This window comes from Gracilinanus agilis, chromosome 2 (assembly GCF_016433145.1).
Source record: "Gracilinanus agilis isolate LMUSP501 chromosome 2, AgileGrace, whole genome shotgun sequence".
NCBI lineage: Eukaryota > Metazoa > Chordata > Mammalia > Didelphimorphia > Didelphidae > Gracilinanus > Gracilinanus agilis.
Genome location: NC_058131.1, coordinates 274,102,420 through 274,128,500, shown reverse-complemented (window position 1 = coordinate 274,128,500; position 26,081 = coordinate 274,102,420). Strand labels below are relative to the sequence as shown.

The 26,081-nt window shown below is 40.2% G+C and overlaps 1 protein-coding gene across 1 annotated transcript in view; it reads right to left on the bottom strand.

The window, feature by feature from the left end:
• DIPK1B (divergent protein kinase domain 1B) overlaps positions 1 to 2,220 on the bottom strand; it is a 40,074-nt gene extending 37,854 nt beyond the window's left edge. The window contains exon 1 of the mRNA XM_044661275.1: positions 2,015 to 2,220. Coding sequence (XP_044517210.1) covers positions 2,015 to 2,077 — 63 coding nt within the window. The 5' untranslated portion in view covers positions 2,078 to 2,220. The remainder of the gene's footprint in view (positions 1 to 2,014) is intronic.
• Positions 2,221 to 26,081: the final 23,861 nt, after the last annotated feature.

Below are 26,081 nucleotides of genomic sequence, written 5' to 3'. Positions count from 1 at the left end.
TTATTATGAGCTTTTGATTTTCCTTTTATTTTAAATTGGGGGATACCAGGAGGGACAGGGAAGGTAGGGATAAGGTCGCTCTTCCAAAAAAAAAAAAGTGGAAAGAAAACAGAAGGAAGGCCACAAAGGGATCACTGATAAAGCAAGGCAGCTTTGAAAGTTACATACTGAATTTATTATATACTTGAAAGAAAAGTAATCTCTAGATAATAAAGATTTACAATTTCATGTATAAGTCTGCTTCTCCTTCTGCTTCTCTACTACAGTGTATATGAGAATGCACATTTTATTTGATGTTAGCTGCTTTGAACAAAAAACAGTAAAATGGAGAAGGGGAAAGCCTTCAGACATATCTACTCCCCTCCCCAGATCTGGAGCACAAAAAAGGGCCCTTGGATCCCACTATATCTCTACCCTATTCTCTTCCCTAAACAGAAGGAGAAGCAGTAGGCATGTGTATGCCAGGAAGGCCTATCTGTTACTGGCCAGAATCATTCCTCCATGGTCTTAGATCTTCATCCAAGTCAGAAAACCAAACTGATCTTTATATTTAATAATAATAATAATTTATCATTTGATTATTTTTAGCATTTAAAAAAATTTGAGTTCTAAATTCTCTCTCCCTTCAACCCATCCCCCACTCAATGAAAGGGGAAGCAATATGGTATCAATCATACATGAGATATAATACAAAAGATATTAGATTGATCTTTATCACTGCAACTAACCTATAAACATTCTCCCCCAACCCTGCTTAGTTGGACTGATTTCTGACTATTTAGTTATCTTGAGGATTCAGTGAATAAAAAATTAGACAACTTCAAACCCCTTTTTGTGGGAAGACACTAAATATTAAAGGACATTTGCCCTCTTTCTGGTTGTGAATTCTGCCTATTTAAAGCACCAGATCCCTGTAACACACAATCCACCCCTCTGTCAAACTTAGGGTAAGTAGGAGACACTTCTTCAATTTCTGTGCTCTTTACACCTCACAATTATTTTCTCAAATCATTTCCTTTCTCTTCCTCCTCACCTATCAACATAGACTTGACCTCAGTCTTTAGGAGTAAAAGTAACCAAATGGCAGCAATTATTTTTCTGTTCCCTCCTCTCTCCCTGCCCCAACCCCCACCTCGAGAACCTGTTCTTTCAATGCCACTTACAAGCTAATCCAGAGGGAAAGAAAGAGCTAGAGTTGTGCAATGCCTGTGCTAAGGGTCCAGTCTTCTGCCTGGATGAAATGTAACACAGATTCCCTTTCTAAAAACAAAGCAGAATTTCTACTGAATGAGAAGCAAGAAACATGAGAGCAAGTATGTGAGAGGCAAGAAGCATCTCTCCAAAACCTAGAGGACTCTAGGCTGCCAATGAATAATTGTGCCCTTTACCCCGCCTGGGAAAGGTGTCTAACCTGGCAGAGGGCAGGATTTCCATTTTGGCCTGAGGTATCTTTCCCATCAGCTGTTTGGGTCCAGAATCTAGCTCCTAGGTAGGGGACAGCAGAAAAGCGTATGTGATGGCTTGCCCTCCTCACTTCTTGGCCTGAGGAAGAATCATGGTTGGGGTGGGGCTGGGCAGACTGACAAGGCTACACAGCTTGGGAAAAGGCAGGGGGTACAAAGACTTAGCCACGGATGGGGGTGGAGCAGAAGGGAGTGTGGAATGTACCTTCCTTATTTTCCCTTCCTGAAAGGAATAAGAACAAACAACTTTGGCGTACCCAATCTCCCGGGTGATACCAACTTGGGGGAGGGGAGTGGGTGGATTGGGAAGGTGGAGAACTAAGGAAATCCTATGGTTGATTGATGACTTTCCTTTTGCACAGAGTACACGCCATAGAGTGGCCCCAGCAAATATTGAAAGTAGCCCATCTGACGGTCCCTGCCTAGCGGTGGCGACCTTTCCCTCTTTGCCCAGCCCCGACCCCGACCCACACTTGGGAACCGGCCAACTACCCTTCCCCCGCCCTCCCAAACTTCTGGCCATCAGTGTGCCCCCTCTTGCCCAGCCTTACCTGCAAGCCTTTGGTCAGTGGGCAGAAAAGAACCAGGTGTATCAGACGCCGCAACCTCCTCATCCTGGCAGGGACCGGGGCTCAGAGCCCGACAACGGGGGCAGGGGAAAGGCAATAAAGGGGCACGGAGCCCTCGGGAGCTGCCCACAGCTGGGCTGGGAAGCTCCGCGCGGCCCTGGGCACGGGAGAGGGAGAGGAATTCGGTGCACCTCGCCTCTCTTCCTGTGACCGTCTGCTATCTTTCTGGGTACCCCTCGCTCCGGGGAGCCCCTCGAGGGACGAGAGCCTTCAGCCCCGGTTGGAGCTGACAGCCCCTAGCCGCCGGCGCCCCCGCTCCCTTTCCATCCCGGCCGCCCGCCGGGGCCGCAGCGGGCACTGAGCACTAGCTGGACGAGGCAAGAGCCAGCGCCGCCTCGCAGCCCACAGCCGGGCGCGGCGTCCCCAGCTCCCCCCCGGCTGCTGCAGTGCTGCTCTCCTGTCAGCGGCTCGGTCCCGCCGGCCTGGCCCAGCCACGCCGGCCCCCTCCCCGCCTCCGCATCCGAGCCGTTCAGCCTGCCCGCTGGCCCCTAGACCGGGCGCACGCCGCCGGCTCGGGCCGCGAGAAGCGGGGAGGGGGAGGCTGCAGCAGCAGCTGATGCTTGCTTCTGCTATTGCTGCCGCTGTTGCCGCGGGTGCTGCTGCTGCTACTGCAAGGGGATGGATGCTCCGACTCCCCAGAGCTTTCCAGCCACTGCCGGAGCCCGGCGCAGCGCTCCAGTTAAAGGGGAGGGCGTTTGGCAGCCGGGACTTTTTGACTGCCGATGCAAAGGGGACGGTGGGGTTGCGATGGTGGAAGCTGTCTGGTGGGAGTGGGGAGTGCGGGGGGTGGGGTGGGGGGGGGTGAAGAATGGGTGAGGATTTAGTTATCTGCTTCTAAACCAGGCCTCATCCTTCTTTGGGTGCCTTAGCTAATGAAACCTTCACCCTTATCCCTACAAATTTTGATTTTGCTGGTTGTCCTCATGAAAGATCAATCAGCCCTGACCTTTTCATAGGACACTTACAACTCATCAAAGGCATAGGGCATAAGCCACAGCCTCCTTCCTACCCAGTTTGAGGATGCTGCCCCATCTCCCTACCCCCATCATATCAAGTAGATTTACTCCAATCCCCTCTCCTGAGCAACTTCTACCACCAGTATGTTGTAAATGGCTACTATCAAGAAGAATAGACATTACTGTAACTAACAATGGCATTAATAGTTCATTGCATGGCACAAAGGAAAGGGCCCTGCATTTGGAGCCCAAGGACCTGAGTTCCATTTAGGCTCTTTAGCTACCTACTCTATGACCTTTCATGGCAGAAGTATCTCTTCTACCCATACTTATTCATCCTTCATTTGGAAGAGGGCCAGTGACATCATGGGGTGGTCTTGATTTGTCTGTGAATTAGATTAAAGTGACAACTCTGTACACAATTGTCAGTCTCATTCTCTTTTCTGGCATCATTAAATCCCAGTTTCAGGACAGAAGTCAGGAAGATTGGTGATGTCCCTGGATAAAGCCGATGACGGTGATGGCCACAGCTGCATTTATGTTTCCTATTAATTGCTATTCAAATTTAAAAAATTAATTTCCAGGGGACTAAGTCATATTTTTTCTGGAAAGGGGGCAGTAGGCCAAAAAAGTTTGGGAACCACTGCTCTAGTCTGTTTCTGGAGAAAGTTTTACCAGGATATGGCCCCTGCATATGCTACAGCTTCTTGGAGCCATAGATGAGTGTTGGGTGACAGGTAGACACCAAAAGGGGACAATCAGCCTGATAAGGACTGAGCAAGCCCTCAGACCAGAAGTGCTAGTCTTCCCTGAACCCCCAACCTCTACCCATAATAAAGGAAAACGAATAATGATTTACCTTTGTAGAGGCCTTTATTTTTGCCAAGTGTTCTCCCCCAGGCAAATTAATTCATTTAATCTTCCACAATTCCCAGAGTTAGATGATGCAAGTGTTATTAGCCCTTTTTTGAAGATAGGGAAGCAATAGACTCCAAAAATTTAAGTGATTTACTCTCTTACTTAGTGAATGAGAAGAGCAGAGCCTGAATTCTTTGTACTATATCACAGTGTTTCTGCCTGGATATAGGACTCAGTGGAAGATACAGGGGAATCCCGGAGGCTGATTAACAGTTTGGAGGACAAGAGGAAGAGATCAAAAAATCTTCTCTGGAAAACCCCATTCTACCATTCCTCTCCAGGGACCTCCCTAAAGATGAGTATTTTCCAGTAATTGACCAAGTAGGCTACCCAGGAACCAGTGGTACATTTCTTCCTCCTTTCATGCCTTGTGCCTGCTCTTCAGATTTTAATGGATGTGACTTTTTATCCTTGGCCTAAACTGTTTGAGAGGTTACATCAAAGACCACAGGCCATGGGCTGGTTCCTGTCTCCGTTCTCTCTTCTTTGCCCCTGCAGTCCTTAGAGATTTTCATTTTCTTTGTCTTTCCGAGGGGCATCTTATTCTCTTCCTTGTCTACCTGCCAGGCCAGCAAGGGCTAGTGTCCTGTAAAGACCTGGATTCCATGATAAAGCTGGAGGTGGGAGAGAGGCTTGCTCCAACCTTAACCTTGTTCTAGCTTGGTTCTAGCTTGACTCAAGAAAGAGATTACTATCCATCAGTTATGCATGACATCCTATCCCAACCCTTTGTCCAAATTTAAAAAAAATCAAATGGTCAGAAAAATCTTAAAGAAATACATATACCTCACAACAAAACAAAACAAAACAAAACATGCTGTTTCCAGTCTTTGGGAAATCCCCTTGTGACAAGGAGGCTATAGGTTCTCTTTTGTTTTCAGAAGAGCTCATAGATATCTGCTCTAATTTGACATTCTCTACTTTAATAGTCCAGTTTTTCCAGAAGATAAAACCCATTGTCATTGTAGTAATACCCTTTTATTAAGATTCCCATTTGGTTCTGGAGCAGCTTCTGATTTATTAAATCAAGGACAGGTTCAAAGAAATTCTGAGGTGAAGAATTTGGGTATTTTTCCACCCACCCAAATGCCTTTATAATCAGTTTTCTGCTGGCAACAAGCTGTTTGATTCAATGAAGATCACACCACATAGATAGAGTGCATGATAGGGCTCTTCCAGGTCTAAAACAGTGGATTGGCCATATGTACACACCAGTATCTCTAACAAGAAAAAGGTTAGTAGTATTTTTCAGTTCTCCTTAGAAAAAAAAGAAGGACATAGTATTCCCTAGCATCCCCTAGCATGTAGGTAGCATGTTATGATGGGAGATGCCTGGCACATAGTATGTATCTAATAAATGCTTATTGAGGGGGCAGCTAGTTAGCTCAGTGGATAGAAAGCCAAGAGGTCCTGGGTTCAAATCTGGCCTCAGATATTTCCTAGCTGTGTGACCCTGAGCAAGGCGCTTAATCCCAAAAGCCTAGCTATTGTCACTCGTCTGCCCTGGAAGTGATCATTCTAAAACAGAAGGTAAGAGCTTAAAAAAAAATGATTTTTGGCTCACTGAATGACTGATCAAGGTTTAAATTCTGGTTCTGCTACTTATTTAGGGCACCTGCATGGAGAGAAAAGAATTAATTTGTTCTTCTCAGGGTAGGATTCCATTAGAGAAGGAAAATCTGTTTAGGAGTTCAGAATAGCATCTAAAGGACATTTTGTTATTGCCACAAGCCCAGTGGGTTCAAAGAGCTCTTATCTCAAAGAAAGAAAACCATTAGGATAACCTGCTTCCTTATCTCCTCTGACCTTTAGAAGTCAGAAGAGTCCCTCCTGAAGACATAGCTACCTCTTCATAACCGCCCCCCCTTCCCCCAATCTGGTAGAACTTGTGATGGGACTCATGCTGTGGGGGTGGGGGAGTACTCATGCTATGTAAGTTTTTGCTTTCTGATTGGGTAGTCTTTCACGCCTAGATTGTAAGTTCCACCCCAGACCATGGGTATCGAACAGAGTGGGTGGGGGTTTGCATCAGGAATCTATAAAATGCTTGTATCTGCACCCATGCATTGAGCATCACCTTTAGGGCGTGACCCCTTCTCATGAGACAGATTAAACCTTGCTTCTGTTCACTTAAATGGTCTCCATTTCTTTAAGCCATATTGTCTCATACAGCACCTAAGCTTGCTTCAGTTTCCTCATCTACAAAATGAACTGGAAAAGGAAATGGTAAACCATTCCAGTATCTTTGCCAACCCAGATGGAGTCACAAAGAATTGGACATAACTGAACATCAACAACAATGAATCTGCTACTTACTTAACTGAGAGGTATTTGTCAAATTACTTAACCTCTAAGCTATGAGTTCCTCTTTAATTAGATATGAAAAGGTATAGAAGAAGAAAGGAATAGATGATCTGAAGGCCTCATCCAGCTCTGAATCCTATGACTACTGTGGAAGCATAAAGACATCCTTGGTTTCTTTAGAACCATTAAGAAATAATATTCTCCTCTAAAGCCTTTTCTAGACCGAGAGAAGTTCTTTAGAAAGGTAGTTGGTATGGGGATTGATGGTTCAGTGAATTGGAGAGCCAAGCCTAGAGATGGGAGCACCTAGATTCAAATCTGGTCTCAGATACTTCCTGCTATATGATCCTGGGCAAGTCACTTAACCCCCATTGCCTAGCCCATATCTCTCTTCTGCCTTGGAACCAATACACAGTATTGATTCTAAGAGGGAAGTTAGGCTTTTTAAAAAGGGTGGGGGGAAGGTAGTTGATAAGGGGCAGTGAGGTGGCTCAGTGTCTAGAGAGTCAGACCTGGGTTCAAATCTGACCTCAGATACTTCCTAGTTGTGTGACCCTGAGTAAATCACTTAACCCCAATTGTCTAATCCTTCTCTCTTTTCTACATTAGAACCTTTAGCAGAAAGGAAGGGAAGGAAGAAAGAAAGAAAGAAAGAAAGAAAGAAAGAAAGAAAGAAAGAAAGAAAGAAAGAAAGAAAGAAAGAAAGAANAGACAGAGACAGACAGAGACAGACAGAGAGAAACAGACAGAGACAGAGACAGACAGAGAGACAGACAGAGGGGGTGGGTGGGAATTGAATTAACCTCAAGTTAAAAGTAAAAACCAACCGCAAATTTTCATCGCCTTTTCCTCTCTACATCACATCTAGACTTTTCCCTTCTCTCCCCAAAGACAATCCCCTCAGCTGTCTGTCTGCTAGAAGTGGGAGGGATGGAGGGAGGGAAAAAGGTCACCAAGGCAGACACTCAGCTTGTTACTAAGCAATGTTATTGAAAACCTGTGAATTGCTAAGATCATTATTTTCACACTCTTCTGAGTTCTTGCTGGCTGGAGACCCTTCTGCACCACAGTACATGTTGCCTGGCTGCATTTAGCTTGTAATTAGCAAGGGAGATCCCCCTCTCTGACTAGCCTGAAGCAAAAGATCTTTTAACATGCCAGGGACTAGCCTATATCACCAATGGAGAAGCAGAAAAGCCCCCAAAGAATTTTCTACTGCAGCTCTAATGAACTCGTGGTATGTCCTAGGAAAATAAGTCCATACATACATTTGCATAGCTAACCCTGGGCAACATGATGCCTCCCCACTGGAGAGCTCAAGGCCCTTTTTACATTTAGCTGTGAAACTCTTAAGTGGTGATGGTAGTACTTTTCCATTTTCAGCTGGGACCAGGAAGGTAGAGTAACAGAAACACTCGAATTTCACTCCCTTCTACTTTGCATTCCATCCAATTATCAAAGAGATACAGAATCTTTGATTTCTTTGGTCTAGATCAGTGATTCTCAAAGTGGGTGCTACCACCCCCGGTGGGTGCTGCAGTGATCTAGGAGGGCGGTGATGGCCACAGGTGCATTTATCTTTCCTATTAATTGCTATTAAAATTTAAAAAATTAATTTCCAGGGGGCTAAGTAATATTTTTTCTGGAAAGGGGGCAGTAGGTCAAAAAAGTTTGGGAACCACTGCTCTAGATGGATATTCCTCCTTAGTAAGGACATTCCTTCTACTAATGTAGATTGGTGCCTTTTCTTATATTCTAAACCTAGTTGCCTAGAACAGTTAGGGGTTTAAATGATTTGTATGATTTGCTCACCAAACCAACAGGTATCAGAGGCAGATTTTAAATTCTGGTTTTCCTGGGCTGGAAGCTGGTTCTCTAAGGCCCATACAGTACTATCTCTATCATATAACTCTGACCTTTCCTTCCTAGCCTGTGGCTTGTGATAGGAACTCATTTTATCACGTGATTCACTCCTCAATAAATCCATAGCATGATTACTGAGGTAAAAACCACCTAAGACAAGCTAGACCATTGGCTGTCCCAAAGCAGCAGAGATTATGAAAGGTGACAACAAACAGAAGGCAGTCAGAAGGCATCAGCATCTCCAGGATCTGACAAGCTACAGACTACCATGAGGAGAACCAGTGACTGCTGGATCCAGGGTTTAAGAATCTAATTAGGAGGAGCAGACCTCCTCCAGAAGCAAAAAGCCAAGTAATTAAGTGATTAGTATTGAAGCTGAAATGTCTGAAGAACAGTTTTCACTGAATGATTAATTAATCCAATCACAATTGCTATAAAAATTTGGCAACCACAATTAGGGCCACACTTCTTGGAGGCACCTCCCTAGAAGACTGGCCCTTTCTCTAAACTTCTTTGATATTCATTCCCACTTTCCCTCTGGGTCTCTTATTCTCTGGATATCCTGTCTGTCTCTACCAGGTTTTTTCCTTTCATATCACTTTTTTTTTTTTTTTTTGGTCGTCTGGTTGTCCTCTGAGCAGTCTTCTTTTCTTTCTACCCCTGGTATCTTGAGATGCTGTTTGTTCGTCTCTTCGCAATTCTACTAAGGTTAATAATGTTTCTAGAAAGTCTTCTCATGTCTTTCTTTCCTATCTTTTAATTCATATATTATCACTGGCAGCAGTTGGGTGAGTCCATTTTATAGACCAGACAGGACAGAGAGGCAAGAACTCCCTAGATTAAATTCAGGATAATAGGAATTTATTCAATGAGCAAGGGAGGTCCTTTCCCCAGTTGTTTGGGATATAAAGGCAAAAGAGAAAAAAACGTCCCATTCTTCAAAGAGTTTACATTCTGCTAGAGTCAGTCCAATAATATGAAGACAGGTCCAGTCGTTCTTCTGGATGTTTTCTGTGGTATTTAGGAACCTTATCTCCTTCAAAGAAGTGTTCCAGGGAAGGATGAGGTTGTTTAACAAGCACTTTTTTAATGGCTGTCTATAGTTAGTGAGCCAATAAACATTTATTAAGCACCTATTATGCTAGGCACTGCAGTAAACCTGGAGAGATGGGGAATGAGATTTGGATGATGACTTTCAGGGGCTCAGAATCACTGGCACATGTAAAGTATGAGCAGATATCAGAATTTTCATCACTGAGTAGAGGGCACCACTCCCCTTCTTAGAGGATCAGGCAGGAAACAAGAACATATGTAGGAGGAGACATATGGTCAGATGGTCCAATGGGAGGCGCTATTGCACTACTCTTCCCAATTATATATAGTAAGGAACTTAGGAAATATATTAAGTGTTGATAAGATAAGAACTTTAGGAAAGGGGTCTCTGAGGCTGCAGGCAAAACAGAGTGCTGTGCATGAGATCAGAACTTGGAAGGAAGGAAACAGGCAAAGTTCTGACTGGTGGTCGGAGCTTGTGGGAGTTACTCACTCTTTCTCTGGCTTCTGGTGAAGACAGACAATTTAGACCTTGCTCTGTGCTGTACATAGGGGAGAGAGAACTCTAAACCATCTGAAGAGGTTTTCCTACCTTCTTTAACATGAGAAATCATTGTGGAGAAGAATCTGTAATATCTGCTTTGTTGGAGAACAGTTTTGAGAGAAGAAAGACTGAAGGCCTGTTTCTTTCCTTCCAAGTTCTGATCTCATGCACAGCAGTACGTTTTGCCTGCAGCCTCGGAGACCCCTTGCCTAAAGTTCTTATCTTATCAGTACTTAATCAACATATTTCCCAATTTCCCTACTATACTATAAGGCTGAGATTAGACAGGAGACAGTATACAGTGATGGCAAACCTTTTAGAGACAGAGTGCCCAAACTGCAACCTTCGTGTTGCATGTGAGCCTCCCCCTTAGCCCAGACAGGGGAGGGAGGAAGTGTACCCATTGGGCTGCTGGGTGAAGTGGGGAATGTCCTCAGGCCTAGTGGTGAGGGGGAGGAGAGCAGCCCCCTCCGGCACACCTGCCATAGGTTCGCCTATACAAGTATTGGAGAAGAAGGCAGTCAACTCTATACAAGAGGAGATGGAAATCCCAGAGCATACAAACTTTATTCTTCTTCCCTCAAGGCCAGGTGCAGCAGGAGATGGAAGGTCTGAGGTCAAAGGGAAGGCTGTTCCTCTTCTCACTAGAGGCTTCTCCCATCAAAGCCAGAGCAGACTCTGCCAGTACTTAATCTCACCTAAACCAGTAATCCTCAGCCCCTCTGGAGATAGCCTGCGGTTAAAAAAAAAAAAAAATCAGGTCCCAGCAAGAGCAGTGGAATTCCCATAATGCCAGGCTACTGAGCCAGTCTCTGGGCCCTCAGGCCCTGGCTCCACTTAACCATCATGGCTAAAAAGTACAAAGCCTTGAAGTTCAATTCCATTGAACGGAGAAATGAAAGTGTATAGTATTGTGCCAGACTAGGGGAAGATACAAAAGAAGAATTTGATAGCTACTTGCCCTCAGGCCCTAATTGAAGGTATGAAGAACTAGCAGAATAGGGTCATGAATATGGAAGTGTTCAAATGGCTATTAAAGATTCTAAGCCTTCTCCTAATAATAGCTAACTTTTATATAAGATTTAAGGGTTTCAAAGTGCCTTAGGTATATTATGCCATTTGATCCTTCACAACTACTAAGTGAAGTGGTGAGATTAATTATCCCAATTTTACAAATGAGGAAACCTGAGCTGAAAGAATGTAAGTGAAATAACATGGGTTCAAAGAGCAAGTAGTACAATAGGATTTGCACTCAGGTCTTCTTAGATGCAAAGCCAGGGCTTTATCCACTGTACCACCTAGCTATAAGTAGTGAGAGTCAGAATGGTGTATTGTTGAGGAAGGAAGTGAGGCAGTGAGGCAAAGGTGGAGGAAGGAAGAGAAAGAAGAGGGAAGACGGGAAAAAGGGAGGAAACAAACATTTATTAAATGCTGGAGGCATGTTCTGGAGTTCAAATCTGACCTCACACACTTCTTAGCTGTGTAAGTGCAAGTTGCTTCACCCTGTTTGGCTTAGTTTCCTCATCTGTAAAATGAACTGAAGAAGGAGATGAGAAACTAGTCCTGTATCTTTGCCAAGAAAATCCCAATTGAGGTCACAAGGACTCAGACATGACTGAACAACAACAATGTCCCAGGCATTGTGCTTAGCAGTTTACAAATATCACATTTGGTCCTCACCAAAACTCTGGGTGGGGTTTCTCTTATTATCTCCATTTTACAGTTGAGGAAACTGAGAAGTAAGGTGACTTGCACAGGATCACAGCGCTAGTAAACCCCTGAGGCTGCATTTGAACTTCTCTTCCTGATTTTCTGACCTTGCACACTATTCATTGATTCCTGCTGTAAATAAGGTGGTTACCTTAGATACTCTTTAAGGTACCTTGCAACTCAAAATTTGGGATCCTGTAACAAGAAAGACTCCATTGCCTCTCTTCCTATTCATTTTCTTTCTCTCTTCCTATAGCTCCCACTCTCATTTTAACTGTTCCATTTTAGCAGAGTCAATTATAATAAAGTCAGTCTCTACCCTTTAGGAATTAATCTGCCTACAATGCCACTACTCAGATGGGATACTTTTGTGGTTCTCTGGCAGGGAAGGGACACAGAGCCTGGAATCAGGAAGATGAGTTCAAATCTAGCCTCAGGCATTAAAAAGCCATGTGTCCCTGGAGTGGCCTTTTAACCTCTGTTTGCCTCAGTGTCCTCAACTGTAAAATGGAGCTAATAACAGTACCTACCTCCCAGGGTTGTTGTGAGGATCAAATAAGATAATAATTGGGGGCAGCTGGGTAGCTCAGTGGATTGAGAGTCAGGCCTAGAAATGGAAGGTCCCAGGTTCAAATCTGTCTACAGATACTTCTAGCTGTGTGATCCTGGGAAAGTCATTTAACCCCGATTGCCTAACCCTCGCCGCTCTTCTGCCTTGAAACCAAAGAACAGTATTGATTCTAAGATGGAAGGTAAGGGTTTATAAAAATAAATTAATTAATTTTGAAAAAAATAAGATAATACAATGATACATGTAAAACCAAGTGGAATTGCTCATTGGCTATGGGTGGAGGGGAGGCAAGGGAAAGAACATGAATCCTGGAATCATGGAAAAATATTCTAAATTAACTAAATAAATTTAAAAATAAGATGATAATTATAAAGCACTTAGCACAGTGCCTGCCACATAGAAGGTGCTATATAAATGTTGGTAGTGTTAATTGTTACCATTTTTATTGTCTATAGGAGAAGGATTGGATCTGAAATTTCTGGAGGTAGTTCTTAGTGAGGAACTTTCCCTACTAATGTAGGTTAGCACCTACTCTGCAATTTCTAGTCTTAGAGAATTGCTGAATCTGGCGTCACTCACTAAATGTTTGGGCAAATCACTTAACTTCTGCCTGCCTCAGTTTCCTCTTCTGTAAAATGGGAATAATAGCTCCTATCTGCCAAGGTTACTGTGAGAACCAAATGAAATAATTTTTCTAAAGTCCTAAGCACAGTTCCTGGCCTATAGTATGCTCTATATCAGTGGTTCCCAAACTTTTTTGGTCTAACGCCCGCTTTCCAGAAAAAATATTACTTAGCCTCCTGGAAATTAATTTTTTTTAAATTTTAATAGCAATTAATAGGAAAGATAAATGCACCTGTGACCATCACTGTCCTGCTGGATCGCTGCAGCACCCACCAGGGGGTGGTAGTACCCACTTTGGGAATCACTGCTCTGTATGAATGTTAGTTATTATTACTAGAGCACTGAGAAGTTAAGTGACTTGTGTGGTCAGTTATGTGTCAGAGACCAGAATTGACCTCAGATCTTCCTGGCTCAGAGGCCAGCTCTCTGTCCTCTATGAAATGATGTCTCTCTATAGAATATTCTCCAGTTAGTCAGTCAACAAACATTTGCTATGTACCTGCTGTGTGTCAACTCTATTATACTAGGCATAAGGTTTTAAAGATGGAAATTAAAGTCACTGCTTTCTAGGAACTTAACAAGGAAAAATATATGCAATGGATGAACAAAATAAATACTATTTGAAGGTAATTTCAGCAGGAAGGCACCAACAAGGCACTCAGAAGATGAGGAAAGGAGGAATTGAGTTTTGAAGGAAGGTAGAAATTAAAAAATAAAGCATCTGGGACAACCTTTGCAAAGGGAGGCAGGAAGGAGATGGGTGAGCAGCAGCAAGGTCAATATAGGTAGAATGATGGCTAGACCAAAGAATCTGTGAAGGAATAAAATGGATTAAAAGTCTACCAAGGAGCAAAAAGGGAAATGATAAATGTCAATGAGGATGTGGGAAAATTGTGACACAAATATACTATTGGTGGACCTGAGAACGGACACAGCCAGTCTGTAGAGAAATATGGAACCAAGTCCAAAGGGCCACAAAACTATGCATACCCTTTGATCCAGCAATACCACTACTGAGTCTGTAATCCAAAGAGGTCAGAGATAAGGGAAAAGGACCCACCAGTACCAAAATATTTTTAGCAGCTCTTTTTATAGTGTCAAAGAATTGGAAACTGAAGGGTTGTCCATCACTTGGGGAATGGCTTGAACAGATTTTGGTATATGGTTGTAATAGAATATTATTGTGCCATAAAAAATGATGAACAAGACGATTTCAGAAAAACCTGGAAACACTTATATGAATTGATGAAAAATGAAATGAGCAGAACTAGAACACTTTCTACAGAAACAAATACTGTGGGATGATCACCTGCGAAGGCCTAAACCATTATCAGCCAAACAAATTCCCAAATATCCACAAGGGACCCGTGATGAAAAATGCTATCAACAGTCAGATGAAGATAAAAGCATATCTTTCACATTAGTTTTTTTACAGGTTTTTTGGGGGTTTTGGTTCTATATGAGTATTCTCTTACAACAAAGACCAATATAGAAGTGTTTTACATGAAAATACTTGCATAACCCAGATCAAACTGCTTATCATCTCCAAGAGGAGGAAGGGAAGGGAGCGAGGGAAACAATTTGGGTTTTATAATTCAGAATATTTATGTTGAAAATTGTTATTACATGTAATTGGGAAAATAAAATACCTTTGAATAAAAAAAATTTATCCACAGCCAAAGAAGAAATTGTTGGAGTCTGATAGCAGATCAAAGCATGCCGTCTTCCATTTTATTTCCTTCAAGAGTTTTTTTTAATTGTATCTGTGATATGTCTTCTATCATAATATAAGTAATATGGAAATATGTATTCCATGAAAGCACTTGTATAACTATATCAGATTATTTGCCATCTTGGGGAGAGTGAGAAAGAAGAGAGGGGGAAAATCTGAATCAGAAAAATAATTGTCAAAAATCGTTTCTACATATAACTGAAAAAACAAAAAGTCTGCCAAGGAAGGTGAGAGTCAGGCTGTGAAGAGCTTTAAGGACCAAATAGAAGAAATTTTATTTGATCCCAGAAGCAATGGGAAGCCAAGGGAATTTGTTGAACAGATATCTTGACTTGCCTGTGAATTGAATTTAAGTGAAGCAAAATTGCACAAAGCCATCCATCTCACTGTCTTCCAAAGTCATCCAAGTACAATAAATAGCAAGACAAAAGCCAGGATGACTGGCGATGGCCAGGATGCAGTGGATGCAGTGGACATCTTCCATGTGGGACCAAGTTCTAAGCTCTCCACAGTGTTTACTTCAGCCTCCTTCATGGCTGTTAGAAAAATAGTATTCTCTTCCACTCATTCCTGGGGAACTCTTCACATGATTGAGTTAGACATCTCCCTAACTCAGATTTGAAGCCTGTTGGTTACCTTTGACCTGGTTTAGCCCTCTGGCCAGACAGTTTTACTGGAATGTGGTCACTTTCTTGAAGCCACAGGTGAGACCTGGGTGAAAAAGGTTGTGTGGGACAAAATTGAATGTGCTAGTCTCGGAATGAGCATTTAACTTACAAAAGCTAGTTTGTTATCATTTTGTTGGTTGAGGACTCTGGGACAGGCTTAGGAGGGAGACTGATGAAGGACAGAAGGGGCAATAAATAGCTCGGTTGCTTCCCTTGTCTCACCTGAGGTAGGTTGGAAGCACAGATGTTTTGATTTGTAGATCAAGGTCTGGTGTGGGGGACCTGACAAGGGAGAGGGAAGTAGCCTTGTGTATATATTGCCTGTTGGCTGCCTTGTCAGTCAGCACTTCTTAGCCCATCATTGAAGTGCTCTCTTTCATGACAGGGAATAAACAACTGCTTCTTTTTACTCCTACCTTCTGACTCTGATTTTGTTTATTTGAGTGAGTGGGGCACTGGTGCTCATTTTTAAGTGAGGCACTTGAATCTCACACAGAATGGTGTGGGGTACTTGTGCTCATTTTTGAGTGAGGCACTTATATTCAATTTTTATTCCATACAAGGTAGACACCAAAGGTGGATGAGCAACCCTAAAAAAGAGATGCTAGTCCTCCTAGAATGCCCATGCACCTCCAACATTCAATTCCTATTCGAACCCTTGGGCCCAGCCCATCTGATTTACTTTGGTACAACCTTATCTAGAATATCTATCTGAATCACACACATCTTTCAAAGACCTAGCTTCCCATCTCACCTCCATATTATTAAAACAAAACATCTATTCTTTCCTATTGCTGTATTTCAACTTTTATCTTAGCTAGATTCTAAATTCTAGTAACTGTGCCTTAGATCCTCTCCATTTCCTTGTATAGAGTTGGCATTCAAAAAATACTTGTCGATTGATGAAATGAAGACATTCTTCCATTCAACAGATAATTTTCTCTAATGGAGCCAACTCAATATTCGCCAAACATTCATTAAGCATTCACTCTATACAAAGCACTGTGCTAGATACACAGATTTGTTATTGTTGTTTTTTTTTTTCTCCTTTCAGATTTCATTGGTATAGGGAACTACCTATAAAGATTCCCCACGACAAGTTGGCAACTGCTCTAAAGCTTCTAGTCTTAGAGAATTGTATGGGACACTAAGAAATCAAATGACTTTCCAAGGGTCACATAGCATATATCACAGTCAGGAACTTGGGTCTTGCTGACTCCAAGACTGATCACACTGACTCCTGTATATATATATATATGGATTTAAAAATTAATATTCAATATCTCCAAAGTATAATATTTATAGAGATTTATTAATATTTAACTAGAGAGCTAGAGAACACAAAGAACGTTCCCCACTCAATTCACGTGGAAGAGAGAGGGCATGGTAGAGCGAACCCAAATTATATACAGACAGCCTAAAGACCCACGTATACGAAAGGCAAAAGGAATTGTGGGTAATAAATGAAGGAAGTTTGGGTATACGTGGTTTTAGGGATTCAAGGTCATTCTAACTATACATACATATGATAAGGCCAAAGAGCCATGAATAAATGTTGGGGTCCCACCCAGGGAGAAAGAAGCCACAAATAATTCTCACAGAGAGATACTGCTACTCTTGGCCAAAGGTCATGTACAAAGCTCAACTATTACAGCAAGCTGCAAGTATCTTCTCTGGGATGTGTTCAAGGAATGTTTTTGTAAGCTTCCAGAGATGTTTTTGTTCTGTCTCTGGGGAAGATTTAGACCCCTTGTACCAACCGTCCATAAACAAAAAATCTTTATGTCATCTCACAGGCAGATATCTCACCAATATACACATATCTTGTGTAAGATTGTATATTTATTGGCCTTAAATAAAGTTGGCAATGTAGCAGTTTATTGTAGCTGCTTCTCTCTGAGCCTTTGGGCAAGATGACTACCTGCAGGCCTGGAGCTCTTCAACAAACACTATCTGACTTCTTGATCTTAACAACAATAGGTTTATTAAAGTTGATAACTAGGATTGGGTAAGGACTGGAGAGCTAGGAGTTTCTGTAGGCCATCCCAAACCCACTGACCTGCAAAGGTCTCTTTGGCTTTCAACAATGTTGGAGCTACACTATCACCCTCTCTGCCTAATTTTCCTCCCCTTCCTGTCTAACTGCCCTAGTCTGAGCTCATCCAAAATAGTCTTTGATGAAGTTGCAGATCTAGTAGCTCCATCAGGAGTCTAGTGACGAGACTAATCTAGTCACCAAATAGTTCAGACTGAGTTTGCAGAGGTAACTTTTCAGACCGAATCAGTCAGGATGGTAATTGCTATCTTCTCGGGAGTTCACTAGATGTCACTAAGATGAGGAACTTGCTAGCTGCAATTTCACAGGGACGATCAGGACCAAAGTCGATTATAAAGGACCACCGGCTGGATTTAGAGAGAGAGAGTTGAGTCCCAGAGCTGGGTCTCTCTCACTCCCTCCTCCAAGCTGACAGTTAAGCACTCTTCTGAACCCTCTCTGAGAATTCCGAGATTCCCTCCTGCACCTTCTGTCTTCTGCAATCCAGCAAACTCCTGTATCTTCCCTCTGCCACTTTACATTTTGCCCAAATTCCTTTCTTTCACTCAACATATGGATCTAATTATCTAATAGAACTCTCTTAACATATACATATACACACACACATATACATACATATACATCTACACATACATATGTGCAGAGATTAAAATTCCCTACTCCTATATTCAAACCAGAATTTTTTTTTTCCATTAGATCCAGAAAACAAACTGGAGGCTGAGTAATTAATTGGTCCCCCAAATCAACTCTGTAGGAACAAAAAGACTTCAGTCTTTCTGGTACCTGAGTGACCTCTAACCACCCATTTCTATAGGGCACCTCCATTTCTTCAACCATGTGCAATAATCACTCAGTGTTCCTTTAAGAGAGTCTCAACTTTAACAAGTGTTTGCATGGGTTAGTCAAAGAGATTGTGTAACTGACCCAAAGATTTCTGCCAAGATGCTCTGAGGTAGGGGTTGAACTTCAGTACAGGGAGCCTCCTGAAATCAGAGACAAATATAATTTCTGCTGACTCACACTCTCCTCTAGTTTTCCTTACGTGAGATGAGCTTATTGTTGCCTAACGCCATAGTCAGCACAGCATGGCAAATAGACACGATGGGATGCGCCAAGCTCTCTTCCCTGCCCCACTCACTTTCCACATAACCTTAGGCACACTTGATTTCTCAGGACTTCAGTTTCCTTATTTGTTAAACTTCAGCTTGGGGGAAAAAATGGAATTTTACCACATCACTCAAATTCTTTTCAGTTTTAACTTATAGATCTTATATTATCAAATCTTTGCCTCTCTTCTTTATTTTCAAAGAAAAAAGATACTTAAGGAGGCAGCAAGGTGGCTTAGAGGATTGAGAGTCAGACCTAGAGATAGAAGGTCCTGGGTTCAAATGTGACCTCGGATCACTTCCTGGGCAAGACTCTTATCCCCCATTATCTAGTTCTTCTGTTCTTCCTTGGAACAATACACAGCATTGATTCTGTCAACCTGGCAAAACACAGAACCATTAAAGTAGTAAAAAAGAACAAGTCTTTAATCAGAACGAGGGAGACGGTTCTTATGGCCATCATACACAGCCAAGTTCTGGGACTTTGGAAACACTGTCTCCAGAGAAATGCACCTTGAATGGAAGTCTCCACTATGAGAATTTTCATCAAGGGAATTTCCAAAGAACTAAAGAACTTGTAGTCTTATGGGAATAAAGGAAAGGAAGGAGAACCAATTGGTTTACATGGAGACAAGGGAAGAAGCAACTAGGAGAGGTCTAGATACTATGTGAGAAACTTCTAAGACAAAAGAATACTTAAGATTTGATTATATTTACTACTATCTAGGCTGACTTCTTTGGGTATGTGAAGATTTATTGTTCAGTAAGAAGGCAAACCTACTAATCCTATCTAGGGTGATTCAAGAGTGGCTGAGTTTCAAAAAACAATTTGTCAATTCTGAGACAAGGTAAGGGTTTAAAAAAAAGACTTAAAACTCTTTCAGGACTGGTAAGTATATCTATAGATAAAGATATCTTTCCTTCCTTTAAAATTTTTTATAACTTTAATTTATTTCATCATGTTAATTTCCAAATCTATCCCTCCCAAGGTAGCCTAGAGGATAGAGCACTGGATTTGGAATCAGGAAGATTCATCTTCCTGAATTCAAATCCAGCCACAGACACTGTGTGACCCTGGATAAGTCATTTGAACCTGTTTGCCTCAGTTTCCTTGTCTATAAAATGAGCTGAAGAAGGAAATGGCAGACCATTCCAAGGTCTTTGCCAAGAAAATCTCAAATGGGGTCACAAAGTGTTGAGTACTACTAAAATGACTCAACAACAACAAAAATTGTTCTTTTGCCTCTTGTAATGAAAAATTAAAAAGAGAAAAAGATTGGTTCATCAAAACTAAAAAACAGATTGAATGAGTCTTATGTGTAATTTACACCCATAGTCCCTAAATTCATCAAAGGAAAGGAGATGCATTTTCTTAACTGGGGTTGGGGGAGGCAAGCTTTAGCATCATAATTATACAATATTCAGTGAAGTTTTCCTCCTTCCCAGATCTTAGTCTATAAGCATTTATTGAGAGGTTGTTTGAGGCAGCTAGGTAACCTAGTGGGTAGAGTGCCAGGCCTGGAGATGAAAGATCCTGGGTTCAAATCTGGTCTCAGACACTTCCTAACTGTATGACTCTGGGAAAGTCACTTAACTTCAATTGCCTAGCCCTTATAACTCTTTTGCCAGGGAACTAATATTTAGTATCAATTCTAAGACAAAGGGGTTTTTTAAAAAAAAAAGAATTTACTATATACCAAGCACTATACTGAGAGTTGGGGATACAAAAAAAAAAAAAAAAGTAAAAGCATGATCCCTGCCCTTAAGGACTTCACACTCTAATGGGGGATACAACATGCAAATATTATGTACAGTGTAAATGGAAGGCAATCTCAAAGCAAGATATTAGCTACAGTGAAATGTAGCAAAAGGTGGGATTTGATCTGAGTCTTGAAGGCATGGAAAGTTAATGTTAATTTATGCCCCCTTTTGGTCCCCCCCAAAACAAACTTTTGATTTTAAAGCTCAGTTTGATCTGGGGACTAAAGCTAGAACTGTATCTCCCTGAAGCCATGGGTAGAATCCTCTCTCCTTTTGTCTTTGGTAAAGACTGGCAGGATGGAGGCAAGTTCTTTGTTTTATTGTAAACAAGGTTCTCTAAGGTAATGAAGTTGGTCAGCTATCACCATGCTGGGAAATATCTTGCCATGTTGGGAAAAAGTGCACATGCCCCGTGCAGGTGTTCTAAACTCCAAGTAGTTAGTCTGGAAAACCTGCCTCTTATCCTGATTGAGATCTGAGTCCCCCAATCAGAGTCTTAGGAAAGGAACATCACAAAGAGTATAAATTGTCAGAGGAGACAGGAAGTTGGCCTTTTGTCCTAGAACTAGGGACACAGGAGAGCATGAGGTTTGGCTCTGGGCTAAGTTAGCCTTCTTGAGGAGGAGATGGTCTGCCACATTGCTTGTGCTTTTCTCTTTCTCTGGCTCCCTTTTTTGGTTCTTTTATTTAGTAAATAGTTATAAAATTAAGATGTTTTTGCTATTTATAAATAATTCTAAAATTAAGATACAGTCTCCAGAGAATTTTTAATTGTAACAAAGAGATAGCCAGGGAAATCAGGGGCACAGGTAAGGAAGGAAATAAAATTTTTTAAATTAAATTAATTAATTCAGAATATTTTTCCAAGGTTTCATGATTCATATTCTTTTCCTCCTCTTCTCCCTCCCCCTCCCATAGCCAACAAGCAATTCCACTGGCTTTTATATGTATCATTGATCAGGAACTATTTCAATATTATTAATATTTGCACTAGAGTGATCATTTAGAGTCTACTTCCCCAGTCATAGAGAGATAATTTTTAAAATTTTTTCTTTATTTTATTCCACTAATAAATCTACACATAAGTTTTCCAAGGTTACATGATTTATGTTGTCTCCCTCCCCTCTTTCCTCCCCTTTCTGTAGGTGACAAGCAATTCCACTGGGTTTTATATGTATTATCACTCAAAGTCTATTGACATATTGCTCATTTTTGTAGAGTAATCTTTTAAAACCCAAACCCCAAGTCATATGCCCAAATAAACAAGTGATAAATCATATGTTTTCTTCTGGATTTTTGCTCTTACAGTTCTTTCTATTGATGTAGGTAGCATTCCTTTTCATAAGTTGCTCAGAATTGTCCTGAAACATTGTATTGTTGTTAATAGCAAAATCTATTACATTTGATTGTCCCACAATGTTTTAGTTACTGTATATAATGTTCTCCTGGTTCTACTTATTTCACTCTGCATCATGTAGATCTTTCTAGTTCTTATAGAAATCAACCATTTCATAATTTCTTATGGGACAATAGTTTTCTATCCATCATATGCCACAAATTGTTCAGCCATTCCCCAATTGAGGGACATCCCCTCAGTTTCCAACTTTTTTGCTACCACAAAATCACAGCTATAAATATTTTTGTACAAACAGATGCTTTCCCATTTTTTTTTATCTCTTTGGGATACAGATCTAGTAGTGATATTGCTGGATCAAAAGGCATGCATTCTTTTAAAGCCCTTTGGGCATAATTCCAAATTGTCTTCCAGAATGGTTGGATCAATTCACAACTCTACCAGCAATGCATTAGTGTCCCAATTTTGCCACATTCCCTCCAACATTTATTATTTTCCTTCATTGTCATATTGGCCAATCTACTAGTGTAAGAGGGCATCTCAAAGTTGTTTTGATTTGCATTTCTCTAATCAGGAAGGATCCAGAATATTTTTTAATATGATTATTGATAGCTTTGATTTCTAAGGAAGGAGAAAATTTTAAGCACGAGTTGTTGGGTTCCTCACCCAACAGCTGGATCTGCTGATCTGGGATCCCATTAACTTAAATTACCAAATTGAAAAGAAAAGATTAATCTGCATACTAAAGAAAACAGTTCAGTTTCCTGGGATACTAATTTGGTTTTTATAACTTTTCAAGCCCACTTAGAGTACACAGCCAATCAGTAATATTCTGTGGCAATTTAGGATAGACAAGAAACATCTTTCACAGACAGCTATTCTGATCAATCCAAGGCAATTTCAAGGACCCAAGTTGAGAAATGTTACCCCTCTCCAGAGAGAGAACTGATAATGAACTCTGAGTAGAGATTGACAAACACTTTTTTTCACTTGATTTTTTTTTTGAGACCTGGCTAATGTGAAAATGTTTTGCATAATTTCACATACACAATTGATATCATATTGCTTGCCTTCTCAATTGATAGAGGAGGGGGTCTGAGGAAAGGAAAGAATTTAGAATTTTAAAAATGTTTAAATGCCTATCAGATCTAGATGAATCAAACCAAAAAATAAATAAGAGATAAGAGAAGAGAATGAAATCCTAGAAAAATTAGAGTTAATATGATAAATAATATAATTAGTATAATATAATATAATAATAGATATATGGAGAAAAATAAATAGGGACAAAAAGGAATACACCTTCTTTTCAGCAGCACATGGAATATTCACAAAGATAGACCATGTACTAGGGCATAGAAACATGGCAAACAAATGCAAAAAAGCAGAAGTAATAAATGCAACCTTATCAGATTATAATGCAATAAAAATAGTTATTACTAAGAATACATGGAGAGGCAAACAAAAAAATAATTGGAAATTAAATAATATGATTCTCCAAAATAAGTTAGTGAAAGAACAAATCATAGAAACAATAATTTCATTGAAAACAATGACAATGATGAAACCTATGGGATGCAGCCAAAGCAGTTCTAAGGGGAAAATTTATATCACTGAGTGCATATATTAACAAATTAGGGAGGGCAGAGATTAATGAATTGGGCATGCAACTTAAAAAACTAGAAAATGAACAAATTAAAAATTCCCAGATGAAAACTAAATTAGAAACACTAAAAATCAAAGGAGAAATTAATAAAATTGAAAGTAAAAGAACTATTGAATTAATAAATAAGAGTAGAAGCTGGTATTTTGAAAAAACAGATAAAATAGACAAAGTACTGGTAAATCTAATAAAAAAATGAAAGAAGAAAACCAAATTAACAGTATCAAAGATGAAAAGGGAGACCTCACCTCTAACGAAGAGGAAATTAAGGCAATCATTAAAAACTATTTTGCCCAATTATATGGCAATAAATATAGCAGTCTATGTGATATGGATGAATATTTATAAAAATATAAATGGCCTAGATTAACAGCAGAAGAAATAGAATACTTAATCCAATATTGGAAAAAGAAATTGAACAAGACATCAAAAAACTCCCTAAGAAAAAATCCCCAGGGCCTGATGGATTCACACGTGAATTCTATCAAACATTCAAAGAACAACTAATCCCAATACTATACAAATTATTTGACATAATAAGCAAAAAAGGAGTCCTACCAAATTCCTTTTATGACACAAATATGGTACTGATTCCAAAGGCAGGCAGACCAAAAACAGAAAGAAAACTACAGACCAATCTCCCTAATGAACATAGACACAAAAATCTTAAATAGTATACTAGCAAAAAGACTCCAGCAAGTGATCAAGAGGGTTATCCATCAAGATCAGGTGGGATTTATGCCAGGAATGCAAGGATGGTTCAACATTAGGAAAACCATTCACATAATTGACTATATCAACAAACTAACAAACAAAAATCACATGATTATCTCAATAGATACTGAAAAAGCCTTTGACAAAATACAACACTCATTCCTATTGAAAACACTAGAAAGTATAGGAATAGAAGTACCTTTCCTAAAAATAATAAACAGTATTTATCTAAAACCATCAACAAGCATCATATGCAATGGGGATAAATTAGAAGCCTTCCCAATAAGATCAGGAGTGAAACAAGGATGCCCATTTTCACCTCTATTATTTAACATTGTACTAGAAACACTAACAGTAGCAATTAGAGAAGAAAAAGAAACTGAAAGTATTAAAATAGGCAATGAGGAAACATTTGCAGATGATATGATGGTCTACTTAAAAAAATCTTAGAGAATCAACTAAAAAGCTAGTAAAAATAATCAACTTTAGCAAAGTTGCAGGATACAAAATAAATGCACATAAATCATCAGCATTTCTATATATTTCCAACACATCACAGCAGCAAGAGGTAGAAAAACCATTTAAAATCACCTTAGACAATATAAAATACTTAGGAATCTATCTACCAAAGAAAAAACACAGAAATTATATGAACACAACTACAAAACATTTTCTAAACAATTAAAACTAGATTTAAACAATTGAAAAAACATTGATTGCTCATGGGTAGGACAAACTAACATAATAAAAATGACCATTCTACCCAAATTAATTTACTTATTTAGTGCCATACCTATCAAACTACCAAGAAACTTTTTTACTGAATTAGAAAAAACTATAACAAAGTTCATTTGGAAGAACAAAAGATCAAGAATATTAAGGGAAATAATGAAAAAAAATATAAAGGAACGTGGCCTAGCAATACCGATCTTAAACTATACTATAAAGCAGTGGTCATCAAAACAATATGGTACTGGCTAAGAGACAGAAGGGAGGATCAGTGGAATAGACTTGGGATAAATGACCTCAGCAAGACAGTCTATGATAAACCCAAAGAGCCCAGCTTTTGGGACAAAAATCTATTTGACAAAAACTGCTGGGAAAATTGGAAAACAATATGGGAGAGATTAGGTTTAAATCAATATCTCACAACTTTCACCAAGATAAATTCAGAAATGGTAAATGACTTGAATATAAAGAAGGAAACTATAAGTAAATTAGGCGAACACAGAATAGTATACTTGTCAGATTTCTGGGAAAGGAAAGATTTTAAAACCAAGCAAGAGTTAGAAAAAATTACAAAATGTACAATAAATAATTTTGATTACATCAAATTAAAAAGGGTTTGTACAAACAAAGCCAATGCAACCAAAATTAGAAGGGAATCAACAAATTGGGAAAAAAATCTTTATAACAAAAACTCTGACAAAGGCCTAATCACTCAAATAATTGAAGGAGCTAAATCAGTTGTACAAAAGATCAAGCCATTCCCCAATCGATAAATGGGTAAGGGACATGAATAGGCAATTTTCAGATAAAGAAATCAAAACTGTCAATAAGCACATGAGAAAGTGTTCTAAATCTCTAATAATTAGAGAAATGCAAATCAAAACAACTCTGAGGTATCACCTCACACACAGCAGATTGGCTAAAATACAGCAGGGGAGAGTAATGAATGTTGAAGGGGATATGGCAAAATTGGGACATTAATGCATTGCTGGTGGAGTTGTGAATTGATCCAACCATTCTGGATGGCAATTTGGAACTATGCACAAAGAGCGCTAAAAAACTGCCTGCCCTTTGATCCAGCCATACCATTGCTGGGTTTGTACCCCAAAGAGACCATAGGGAAAAATAAATGTATAAAAATATTTATAGCTGCACTCTTTGTGGTGGAAAAAAACTGGAAAACAAGGGTATGTCCATCAATTGGGGAATGGCTGAACAAATTGTGGTATACGCTGGTGACGGAATACTACTGTGCTCAAAGGAATAATAAATTGGAGGAATTCCATGTGAACTGGTATGACCTCTAAGAATTGATGCAGAGTGAAAGGAGCAGAACCAGGAGAACTTTGTACACAGAGACTGATACACTATGGTAAAATTGAATGTAATGGACTTCTGTACTAGCAGCAATGCAATGACCCAGGACAATTCTGAGGAATTTATGTAAAAGAATGCTACCCATATTCAGAGGATGAACTACAGGAGTGGAAACACAGAAGAAAAACAATTGCTTGAACACATGGGTTGATGTGGACATGATTTGGATGTAGACTCTTAATGACCACCCTAGAACAATTATCAATAATATGGAAATAGGTCTTGATCGCTGACACAGGAAGAAACCAATGGAAATGTGAGTCAGCTATTGGGGGGTGGGGTGGGG